The sequence below is a fragment of the Meriones unguiculatus genome, chromosome 4 (assembly GCF_030254825.1).
Source record: "Meriones unguiculatus strain TT.TT164.6M chromosome 4, Bangor_MerUng_6.1, whole genome shotgun sequence".
NCBI lineage: Eukaryota > Metazoa > Chordata > Mammalia > Rodentia > Muridae > Meriones > Meriones unguiculatus.
Genome location: NC_083352.1, coordinates 115,961,643 through 115,973,650, shown reverse-complemented (window position 1 = coordinate 115,973,650; position 12,008 = coordinate 115,961,643). Strand labels below are relative to the sequence as shown.

Below are 12,008 nucleotides of genomic sequence, written 5' to 3'. Positions count from 1 at the left end.
GAAATGGAGGCCCCAGACATAAAGAATCTAAGCCAGGACTGGGGTCCAGAGGGTCCCCGCCCCAGAGGGCAGACTCTTACTGCTGCCACAGACTAAGAGATGCATGGTCCTGGACCCCTTCTTCAGACTGGGGGCCCCTCTGCTACCCTTCCATGCTTTATGGGAGCATCTTTAGAAAGAGGATGTGAGGTAGGAGGACCATCCATCCCCCAGTCTCTCCCTGTGCCCTTCGCCCAGCAGCCCCTGCCCCTCATCGTGGATCCACAAGCAAACACCACACAACAGTTGGACCTGTGAGCAGATGCAAATTTATTTTGGCACAGAAATAGCATCCTGAACCCTAACCCCTCATCCCATATACCCTAAAACAGCCCTGATAGCTCTGACAGTCACAAGCTTGTCCTTAGGGCTGGACCGGACCCAGAGTAAAGCAATGGCCTCCAAGCCAAGGCGTAGGGCCTGTCACTCCTGAATAACCTTCACCCACCCCCTCATTCCCTAGAATCCAGGAAAACCCCCAACCAGAAGCAAAGTCCTGCCCACACTGGCCAGCACAGGAACATCTGCAGGCTCCTCTCCATAGAAAAGCCATCCCAACCAAGCCACCGAGCCCCAACCGTGCCGGGAACAGCCGGTGTGACGCTGGAGGAGAAGGTGCCCATAGACTGAGAAGAAAAGGAAGATGACCCCCCAATATCCTGGTCAAAGGCTGCTCTGGGAGGAGGTCTGGCTTCCAGGCCCAAGTCCAAGAGCCCAAAGAAATGGAGTCTAGAGTATCAGCAGCTTCCTCCAACTCAGCTTGGATGCCATTGCTTCATCTTCCCTAAACTTGAGGGGCCTAGAAACTCTTTGCACCCTCCCAGGAATAGAGAACCACTAGTCCTGGGCTACCAAGCTGCACCCAAGCCCGAGGGCCCAGACTCAGTGTGGTGCAAACTTCTTTAAGTGAGGTGCATGCAAGCAAACTGTCTGCCAAGCACGATTCATTATTGCAAAGGCTGCACCCTTTGAAGCCCAGACTTCCTCCCGTCTTCTTGCATGATGTTTATCTCCTGCCTCTGCTAGAGAACCTGAACCAGAGATGTGGCCCCTTTTGACTTCCACAGGCTTCTGGGCCATGCTCCCCTGATTCCACAGTGGCCTCGGTGGAGGACAGGGATAAGCCAATTCATAGCTGTAGCTCTCAGGGCCAGGGCTCCTACAAAATGACCCAGGGCACATCAGTGATCTAAAATGAACCCCAGGCTCAGGCTCAGACACACTCAAAATCGGGGGCCATCACCAACATGCCTTGCCTTCTTTCTTAGCACCCAATCCCAGACCCCTGTAGGTGGCTTCCCAGCCAAAGGCTCAGATGCTCAGGTCCCCCCTGCTACTGGTCTTAGGGGATGCCAACTGGACTGGTGGGAGGATACAGACTATTGCATGCCGGTATACTCAATTGGGCTTCTCCATGTCCTACACTGCCCTCCCCCACCCCGCCTAGAACCCTGTGAACTCTAGAGCAGCATGGGCTGGGGAGGACTGCACTACCCAAGGTCTTCACCCCTTCACTACCCAAGGGACTTCTGCACCCCTCGATTTCCTGGGTGGCCTTCAGCCATTGGCCAGGGAACTGGGTTGGGGATAGGGTGGGAGGAAGAGAGAGAGAGAGATATTAGTATCTTGCTTAGGTGACATCTCTCAAAACACACAAAAGCCCAGGGGAGGGGGACAGGGCAAGGTGAGACAGGACCGAGGTCAGGTGCAGGAAAAGGTCAAGGGGCTCAGGAGACCAGGGCTCTTCCTCAGGACATCCTTTGCCCTGGAGAGTGCCTAGACATTCTCTTCCTCTGGCACCCCGGCACCCAGCATGGGCTCATAGGAGGCCTCCTTAAACGTCCATGGAGTGGATGTGAGCAAGGCTTCAGGTCCACAGTACAGTCCTCCTGGGACACCTGCTTGGCATTGCAGAAAGGCAGGTCCTGGCATCCTCAGTGGAACTCCTGGCTCTGGAGGGAGACAACACTAGTCAGCAGAGGGAGATGGTGACCAAGGCTGAGCCACCAGCGGGGAAGGGACCAGGCCTCTGTCTTGCAAGGGAACCAGAGGCAGGCCCTTGAGCCTCCCTCCTGTTCGCTGCTGGCCCACAGAGCCTATCCCTTCCCTGCTGTCTTCTGGGTGAGTCCTATTCTCTGGACCCCAAAGTCATTAGTGCCAGAAGAAAGGGCTCTCAGGTGTCCAGTGGCACAGAGACCCTCCATAGCTCAGCATTAGAGCCCAGGGCTATAGCCATGAGGCTAACACCGCTGCTGGCTAATTCCACGGTGACAGAAGGAGGACCTCCTCCCTCCTGGGGCCGCCTAGAGACCTCCAGCCCACACTGAGCCACCATCAAAGCAGGAGGTCTCTTGGGGAGCCGAGCAAGATTCAGTGTGGCCAAGCTCCGGAGAGTCAGGTTGTAAGGTTTGTCCCCACACTCTCACACCAGTGAGGGCCACTGCCCTTTAGCCCAAATCCAGATTCTACCCTAGGAAGAAAACAGAACCAGCTAAGGGCGTGTGGAAGGATAGAAAACTGAAGGTGGCGGTGGGTCAAAGTGGAGGGAGAGTGCAAAGAGGAAGCCGCAGATGAGTAAGGGGGAAGTGCAAGGAGTTTCACGCCTGCACACTAGAGGGTGGGCTTTGGCTAGCCACGAGATCACGCTCAGTACCAAGTGCCATCATCCAGGTTTCCAGGCTGCGTCCTCTAGCCATACCTGTCAGACGAGGGTCAAGTCAGGAGGTGAACGAACAGGATAGCCAGACCGATGTTCAGAAGGATCACCATACAGATGAGGACAGTGTTGGGCACCTGAAGGCATGAAGAATGGCTGCCTGAGTCCCCAGGACCGCTGGACCCATCCCCTACCCCCAACCAGATCACAAAGCTGGACAGAAAAGTGGGGCTTCTAGAAGAGTCTTCCAACAAGCATCCGTGGTTTGTGCACAGTTGGATCCTGCGCCCTGGTCCATATCGGAATTCTTGGAACTAATTAGCCGGATCCTCCAGGGCCTCCAAAGGACATACGGCAAGCCCCGTCGAGGGCAGAGTGGAGTCTGGAACGCTCTCCGCTGCTGTGTTAGGTTCCTGGACCCCAACAGAGGCCGGAAACTCAAGCCCTGTTGGGATCATTCCTCCCAGGAAGCCCTCCCTGCTGTGTCCTGAACCGAGGTAGCTCGTGCCCTGGCTGAAAGCCAGAATGGGCAGGTGCACGCTCCTGCTCAGGCTCCCGCCTGCCGCTACTCCTCTGCGTTAGTGTTGAAGCCCTCTGAGGGTCAGGCCACACTCAGTATCCCACTACCTCTGGGGTTAGTCCCTGTCCTGTCCTGTCTCCAGTCCCCCAAGTAACCCCGACTCCGTGCGCACACACAAACTCGCCCGGAGCTACAAGCTTCGCCCCCGCCCGCAGCCTCACCTCCTCCACCTCCACCTCGGCCTCGGCCGCCAGAGCCACCTCCTTCCGGCCCTTCTTCTTGGCCTTGCTCAGCCCCCGGGCCTCTGTCTTGCGCGCCTTGGCCTTGGGCTCGGCTTTGGGGACGATGGGTTTGGGCTCCAGAGTGGCTGGCGTGGTGGGCGTGGCGGACACGGGACTTCGAGGCGTGGGGGGCTGCTCCTCTGGGGTGGTGGCGGAGACGGGGGACGAAGGAGCCGAGTCAGACCCAGGGACCTCAGGCTCGGGCTCGTCCTCCAGGGGCGGGGGCGCAGGTGGCCCGGTGCGCACGGCGTAGCTGTGGTACCCGCTGTACCGTGCCACTTCGGGCTCCCGCGGGGGCGCAGGCGGCGGCTGCAGCGCCTCGATGGCCATGTGCTCCGAGGCGGGGCGCGCGGGGCTGCGACGGCCGGCGCCATCGGACGGCGTGGCGGGCCGGCTGCCCTCTCCGCCAGGCTCGCCGTTCCAGGCGCCCGGACTCAGCAGGCCGTCCTTCGACGTTCCGGGCCGGGGCCTCTTGGGTTGCGGGGGCGTCCCGGCAGGAGACGGGGGACCGCCCTCGGGCTGCGGGGTCTCCCGCTCGTGCAGTTGCGGGCTTTCTCGGGGCCGCTCCGGGAGGCCCGCGCCCGGGCCCCGCTCCGGGGGCTCCAGCAGGCTCTCCGAGTTCTCCAGGATCTCCTGGAGCAGCCGACGCTTCTGGTACTCCGGACCTGCCGGGGACAACAGAGAAAGGTAGGCTTCGAACCCATGGCCTGCTGGGTAGCCTCGGCTGCCACCACTCACTGCATTGAGAATCAGACTCTGGTGGAAGCAGTCAGCTTTGATAACTCTGTGCGGTAGGTGAGACTGTGAATTCTGTAGCACCGAGGAAAAGGAGACCCAGAGATGCTAAATCCTCAGCCCAGGGTCACCCAACGCAGGCTAGTGTTGCGCTTCCTGTGACCAGCAGGGGGAGCACTGTGACTAAAAGACGGACCTCCTGCAACGCAGACAGACCTAGTGTCCCTTCGGATGGTGAGCCCCAGCCAGGATGTTGTTTCCAAGGTTCTAAGTGTGTGGCTCACTTTAAACGCCCCCGATGCTGAGAACGCCAGTCTGCATAGGCCGTGTCCCGGCCCTGAGTCTTTACCCAGCCCACCCCCTGCTGCCTGCCGTGCTTCTAGCTTCCTGCGCGCCCCGCTATTCCGCTGTTCCGTTTCTGTGCCTTTGAACCTGCAGCCCCGCCTTCCCCACCTACCTGTCCCAGCACCCGGCCCTTCTTGTGCAATAGTTCCCAAAGGGTCGTTCCAGGCGCTCCATCGCCTGCCCTGGACCTCATTAAGTGGGTCAATCACTGGTTCCACCCAGACCCACCAGATCAGGAACTCAAGAACGGGCCCAGTCAGTGTCGAGTCCACAGACCTGGCCTGGCCCCAGTGTGACCCCTCAGCCCAGCGTTCATCCCCTGTGTGAGATGCCGTAGACAGGAGCCACTGTCGCCGCAAGCTCGCTGCGGCCATGCCATGCGCTTAGTTCTTGCCCAGAAAGTAGGCACTGTTCTTGTACCCACATCGCAGCTCAGGAGCTGAGCGTTCACCATTGACCTTGCGAGACAAGCTGGCGGGCCGCAAGTGAGAATTTAAACACATGAGTCTGTGTTCCAAAGCTGCCTGTGAGACTCTTCCTGATTCTGGGTCCCAGCTGCTTGTCCCCAGAGCCCAGCCTGGTGCCCGTCACACAGGCAGTTCCTGATCGACTCTCCACAAACCTTGGAGGGTGGCAGTGAGCCCTTTGACCTTCCCGTGCACCACAGACTTGTTCCTCGTTTCAGTGTCACCAGCTCCCCCTCACCTGCCTTGCCCAGAGGACAGACAGGAGACAAGCCGGGGTGGGTCCCATGCGCAGCAGTTTGGAACCTCAGCTATCCATGCCCCAGGCCAGCACAGAGATAATGGTGTGTGCCCTCCTCGTGAGCCCCTGGATTGTCTCAGCTCCTGTTTGCACCACACCCACGGGTTCCAAACTTAGACACTCCCCACCCCCACCTTTCCTCCTGTAGCAAAGAAGGAAAAAGGGCCTACCCTGGGACTGCTCTGCCCACCCCACCCCTGCTTGGCCCTACCTGGTTGGTAGAAGTCTGGAGCCAGCTCCTTGGCCAATGTGCGGGCAATGTTGGACTCCTGATTGGCAGCCAGGGCAGCCTGTTCTGCTGCCTCGGCCTTGGCTTTGGCATGGCTTGTCCTAAGGAGACAATATGGTGGGAGATTTAGAATCTAGCCCTCTCCCCATCCTCCTCAAGACACATCGAGACGAGAGTCTTTCTTGGGAAGCCAATGAGTATTACAGCCCTCTATCCATGACTACTGTGCACCCCCAGCTCAATCCTCCGGTCTCTAGGTATCCACTAACTACATTCCCCAGCCTCCCTTGCAGGTAGATATGATCAGATGACGACATTCTTCCCAGTGCATTCTGGAATGACCTGATGTATGTATGTTATTTCCAGGTCTGATCAGTAAAGCCCTTTCTCCTGTTGCTGGTTGAATACAGAAGAGGCAGTCACCCCAGCACAGGCTTTTTAACCTCTTTCATGTCGTAGATCCTCTCTCTCTCCTTCAACTGACTGATGAAGCCTATGGTCTCCTTTTCCACTCAATGTTTTGTCTTGTTATTGAGACGGGGTCTCACTATGTAGCCCTGGGTGACTTGGAGCTCACGTGTAAACCAGGCTGGCCTTGAACTCCCAAAGATCCATCTGCCTCTGCCTCTGCCTCCGGAGTATGGGATGTAAAATCATGCACCATCACGTCTGGCAGAACGTTTTAGTTTCACAAGGTAAGAGACAGGTAAGAGACAGGCAAGATGGCCCAGCAGGTAAAAGTGCTTGCTGAGCAAGCCTGAAGGCTAGAGTTCAATCTTGTGGACCCGTGTAAAGGTGGAAGGAAAAAAACAAACTCCACAAAGTTGCCCTGTGACCTCCTGCAAACAAACACACACCATAAACACACAACAATAATATCAATAAGGTTTTAAAATACACAAAGTATATAGGGCTGTGAAGAGCTGCAGCTGAATTGACACACTTAATAAAATATTTGAAAGAACAAATCTATGGGGCTGGAATGATGGCTCAGTGGGTAAAAGTACACTCCCAGAGGACCCAAGTACAGTTCCTAGCACCCACATCAGGTGACCCACAACTGCTTGTAACTCTGGCTTCAGGGCATCCAACACCCTCTTTGGACGATTTGAGCACCTACAGTCACATGCATGTATCCATACACAGACATACAATTTTAAAAAATTAACACATCCATGATATAGCATACATGGATTTTTGGTTTTGTTTGGTTGGTTGGTTTTTCAAGACAGAGTTTCTCTGTGTAGCCCTGGCTGTCCTGGAACTTGCTCTGTAGACCAGGCTGGCTTTGAACTCAGAGATCTGCCTGCCTCTGCCTCCTGACTGCTAGGATTAAAAGCATGCACCACTGCAACCCAGCACATATATTCTTTCTTTACCAACATTAAAAATATCTATCAAGGATCTGGATATATATATATAATATATATATATATAATATATATATATATCACATCTGTAATCATAGCACTTGTGTCATTAAAACCTGTGATTTCTATTAGAGACAAAGCCACAGATACAGCAAGTATTCCTATGACTGTCTATTCCCAGAACTGAAGAAAATGCTGAACTCCAGTTCACATGTGCATGGACAGTTTGGGTACCTGGCCCAGCCCCTTCCTGGAGCAAATGCACCTGTCCTAGCTGCTGTGAGTACTAGCTGCCCATGACTCCATGGAACCCCGGAGAACTGCAGCCAGCCAGCAATGCTACTGTGTTCAAAGTGAAAGTGCCGTTTCCCCAGCCCCAGAGAGCCTCTACCACACAGGATGGCGCCAGCCCACTCCCTCCGTGACCACCACAACCCCAAGGTGCAACGCCCAGCCCACAATCCCCTATGCTCCGTCTTTGCTCACTCCCTTCCTTTCCTATGAGTCTGCTTCTCCCTGCCCCCCCTCCGAGGGCATTTTCTCAGCATCACTAGTTTGGCAATTGCTACCACAGGCCGTGTTTCTAGGGGCAAGGAAAATCCTATCCACAAAATCTCTGGTGACCTGCAAGTTAAGAAAAGCAGTGGAAGAGCTGGAGAGATGGTTCAGCAATGAAGAGAGCTGGAGCTGGGTGGGAATTGAACCTGGATCAAACCTTTATGACAGCCCACAACCATCTGTAACTTCCGTCTTGGGGATCAGACCCCATGTTATGGCCTCTGTGGGCAATGCAGGCACATGGTGCGAAACACCCATACACATAAAAATAACCAATAAAAATATTTCATTTAAAGAAATTCAGAAGGCAGGCAGTGGTGGTGCACACCTTTAATCCCAAAATTTGGGAGGCAGAGGCAGACATATCTCTGTGAGTTAAAGGCTGGCCTGGTCTACAGAGTGAGTTCCAGGACAGCAAGATCACAAAGAGAAGCCCTGTCTCAGAGAAAAGGAGGAGGAGGGGAGGAGGAGGAAGAAGAGGAAGAAGAAGGAGAAAAGAAAGAAAGAAAGAAAGAAAGAAAGAAAGAAAGAAAGAAAGAAAGAAAGAAAGAAAGAAAACTCAGGGAGTTCTGCAGAGGAGGGTCAAGGAAGGATTGGAGGAGCCAGAGGGATCAAGCATATCATAAGAACTCGGCCCACAGATCCAACTGAGTGGGACTCAAGTGGGATCACAGAGATCAGGGAGCCTATCTGGGTCTGACCTAGGTCCTCTGCATATATGATACAGCTGTGTAGCTCAATGTTCTTGTGTTCCTAACAGTGGGACCAGGGGCTGTCTTTGACTCTTTTATCTGTCTTAGGGACCCTTTTCCTCCTATTGGGTTGCCTCATCCAGAGTTGATGTGAGAATAAGTGCCTGGTCTTATTGTAGCTTGTTCTGGTGTATTTGGCTGATGTCCCTGGAAGAGCTTTTCTAAGGGGAGGTGAAGGGATCTGGGGGGAAGGGGAGGTGGGTGTAGGGAGGAAAACTGCACTCAAGTTGTAACATATGAGAGAAGAATAAATAAAAGAAAAAAAATTCTGAAGAAGAGGAAGAGGAGGAGGAGGGGGAAGAAGAATTATTTCTGTGGAGGTCCTGGGCCTGTCGGTCAGTGTGCAGAGGGAAGACTCTTCCTGCCGCCCCACACTGGAATGCTACAAGAACAAACTTCACACATTTGTCATGTCACACGCTTGACATTGGAGAGGTATTTGTATCAGCTGTTGGCACCAGTCCGCCATGACTAACAGAAGAGCAATGCCCACCCTCGTAGCAGCCCTGCGTACCGCAGAGCAGGCAGTGTTCTGAGGAGTTATGAGGGTAGCTTGGAAACCATCAGAATGCCCTTGGAAGCTGCTGCTCCCGCCCCTCATTTTACATAGGAGGAAACTGAGGCACAGAAAGGCGTATGAGCCTTCCGAGGGGCAGGACCATCAGGCCACAGCTGCGAGGTGTGCTTAAGCAGGGTGTGTAGGGAACACGTACAAGACTTCTGGTGGAGAGTCTGTGGGGTTGGCTGCTGGGGGAGGCTCGGGGTTAGTCAGAATGGGACTCAAGACTTGAAGAAACACGACTCTTGGGCTGAGCAAAAGTGGAAGGGCAAGAGGAGCCAGGTAGAAGGGAGGGTGCATAAAAATTTGTCGTTATGAATCCTGATGTAAATATTTGGAGGGGGGGGGAGATGAAATTTTGCCAGAGGAGTCGCGGCCCACAGGTTGAGAACCACTCATGTAGAGGCTCTGAGGTAGGAAGAGAGCCTGCAAGTCTGTGCTATCTCGTCTCCACAGATGAGCTAATTCCTCAGAGAGCTGACACGCGTGTGGCTTTCCTCCGTCTCCAGAGTGCACAGTAGGCCACAGGGAAAGGGTCCCATTAAACTCCTATGAACCAGGCTTGTGTGAGTGTAGGTGGGGGTATATGCTATGTGTGCGTGTAAGGACACATGGAAAGGCCAGAGGGTCTTCCTCAGTAGCTTCTTCATCTTCCTTGACACTCACCCTGCCTCCACACTGTAGATGTTACAGCCGTTCGTAGCCAAGCCCAGTTTGTTCTAGGGACCCGAACTCAGATCCTTCTGCTTGTGTAGTAAGAATTCACCCGCTGAGCCTGTTTGTTTGGGGGTTGTGCTCTCCTTTCTCACTGTCAAAACTGCCAGAAAGGTAATTGTCACATAAGTGTAGCTGCTGATGCTCAGAAGGAGCTCTTGCTCAAGGGAGCAAAAGGTAGCTACCACAGGGTAGTGGAAAGCTGCAAAGAATTCCACAGGTGTGGCCTGCCTTGACGCCCTGATCTTTCTGTGTAGTATAAGTTAACCCATCACCCCTCCTTCCAGAGGAGAAAAAACAGAAGAAGCCACCCAAGGATCATAGTGAGGAAGCGACCGCATTGGTTCCCTAGAGTCCGGGGCCTTCCTCCAGGCTTGCCTTCCACACAGGAAGGAATAGCAGAGTCTGACTTCCAAGCCACACAGGCCTCAGATTCCCAGGCCACACCATCTCTTTGCTGTTTGCTCCGGGACTGCATCAGCCCGTGAACACACACAAAGGTACCCATGCATTCACAGGTCACGGTGAAGGGCATGGCTCTTGTAACAGCAGCTTTGCCCTCCTGCTTTGGCTCTGTGGGTTCAGGTGAGGTGAGACCCTCAGATGCCCAAGAGCTCAGTAAACAAGACAAATCGTGCTTACTTTCATTTTTGACTTTTTTTCCATTTGTATGTGTGCCATGTACATATGTGTATATATGTTTTGCTTGTGTGTCGGGGCACACGTGTGTGAGTTCATATGTGTGCTCATGGGTATGGAAGCCTGAGGTTGATGCTGGGAATCATCCTCAGTCCATCTTCCATCTTCCTCATGAGACAGGGTCTCTTAGTTGAGTCTTGCTAGGCAGTTTGCTCTGGGCTCCTGTCTCTACAACCTGACACTGAGAATTACAACAGGAGTGCTGCCATGTCCACTTGGCGTTTACATGGATTCTGGGGACCTGACCTCCAGCCCTCATGGCTGTGCATTAACCATTAACTGCTGAGATACCTAGCGTCCCCCCATCACATTTTAATAAGATATTTTCCAGTAAAATTAATGCAAAAAAAATGCCAGATGAGCAAATAAGGAAGACTAATTTAAATAAAGACTAAATTGGTCTCTCACTTAGCCTGGTATAATCCCTCTAGGACTCCAGAGTTCTCAGGCACAGGGCTTCGTCTTTGTGCCTCAGTTTCCTCAGGTGGAGGGTGGAAACCGTTTCTGAAAGATGAAATGAGCGGCAGGTGAAAAGTGCTCCCCCCACATCACGGTGACAATCTACGCAGGTGATGGTGGTGGTGGGTAAGGCCAGAAGACATTCTTGACATCAGAACAGAGTGGTAGGCGAGCACCCCCAGCTCAGTCTGACCTGTGTGTGGGTGTGTGTAAGAAAGAGCCCTGTGTCCGTGGAGTGGTTCTCTGGGAACCTGAAACGTCAGGTGGGGGGAAGGAGAAATGCCAGGCCAAGAAGGCGCCCTTTTTTGGTCATATGAGCTGAAGGCCTCTCCTTTCTGATGCCTGCACCCGGAGTCCTGGAGGATCCTGGGCACTGTCGCCAGGGCGGCCAGTACAGGCGTGGAGATGGAAGTGGCCACGCTGTCTCAGGCATGAGGGCCGCGGTGATGGCAGGACACACCGCCTCCATCCACCCCGTAGCCTGGCTGGAGAGCCCCTTACCAGCCTTTCTTTCTGCGTCTGCTGGGAGACACAGGCTCCCCGAGCCAGCCACACCCTCATTCCCTGTCCTTATGTCTCCCGCTGCATCTTCCTTTCCCATACTTGCCCTACCTACACATGAGTCCAGAGAACTTGTACGTCCCTACACCTGAGGGCCTCACCTTCCGTGAGCTTCCAACCATGTTCTAAATGTAGCCCAGCTGTGCGACAAGGCATGTTTCAGGCCGCTGCACGAGGGGTGATTACCACGCACAGCTCAAGGTAGCCTTCACACGCTGTGCCAGGCAACCCTAGAAGGACCGGTGGCACCACTGTCGCCGAAAGGCCGCAGCTTTCAGTCGGCTGCCGCTCCTCAGGACGTGACCATCACACAGGCCCAACATCATCCCCCCCCCGGGGGCTCATCAGAAACGCAAATTTCTCAAGCTACTCCAGAAACCCACTGACTCAGAATGGGAGTGACCTTTGCCCCCACCCCCAACGCCAAGCTGTTCTGCCCCTCTGCTGCTGACTCCAGGTTGAGAAGCAAGTGTCCACGGAGCTGAGGTCAGCTCCCTCCTAGGCTGTCCCCAAGCCTGCTGGTGTGGGGGAGGGAAGGATGGGAGCCTTGGATGGCGGTCTTTAAGCACCCATGACCCTCCCCAGCCTGTAATAAGAGACCCAGGGCCACTTCCTTCTCTATGACCACTCCCTAGATTCAAATAAGGCCTCTGGGTGAGGGTCTCCTAGGGTGGTGGTGTGCCTGGGGGAGGGGGTAAGGGAGGAGAGCAGTAACTGGGGCAAGGGGAGGGGCAGGGAGAAGACGCTCTTCTTGGTGGCTTTCGGA

The 12,008-nt window shown here is 54.5% G+C and overlaps 1 protein-coding gene across 1 annotated transcript in view; it reads right to left on the bottom strand.

Annotated features, from left to right (window-relative positions):
* Positions 1–285: 285 nt before the first annotated feature.
* Positions 286–12,008, bottom strand: part of Jph2 (junctophilin 2) — a 57,677-nt gene continuing 45,954 nt past the window's right edge. Inside the window, exons 3-6 of the mRNA XM_060382875.1 lie at positions 5,553–5,671; positions 3,437–4,161; positions 2,738–2,832; positions 286–1,991 (exon numbers count right to left, since the gene is read on the bottom strand). Of these exons, the coding sequence (XP_060238858.1) occupies positions 2,752–2,832; positions 3,437–4,161; positions 5,553–5,671 (925 nt within the window). The 3' untranslated portion in view covers positions 286–1,991; positions 2,738–2,751. The remainder of the gene's footprint in view (positions 1,992–2,737; positions 2,833–3,436; positions 4,162–5,552; positions 5,672–12,008) is intronic.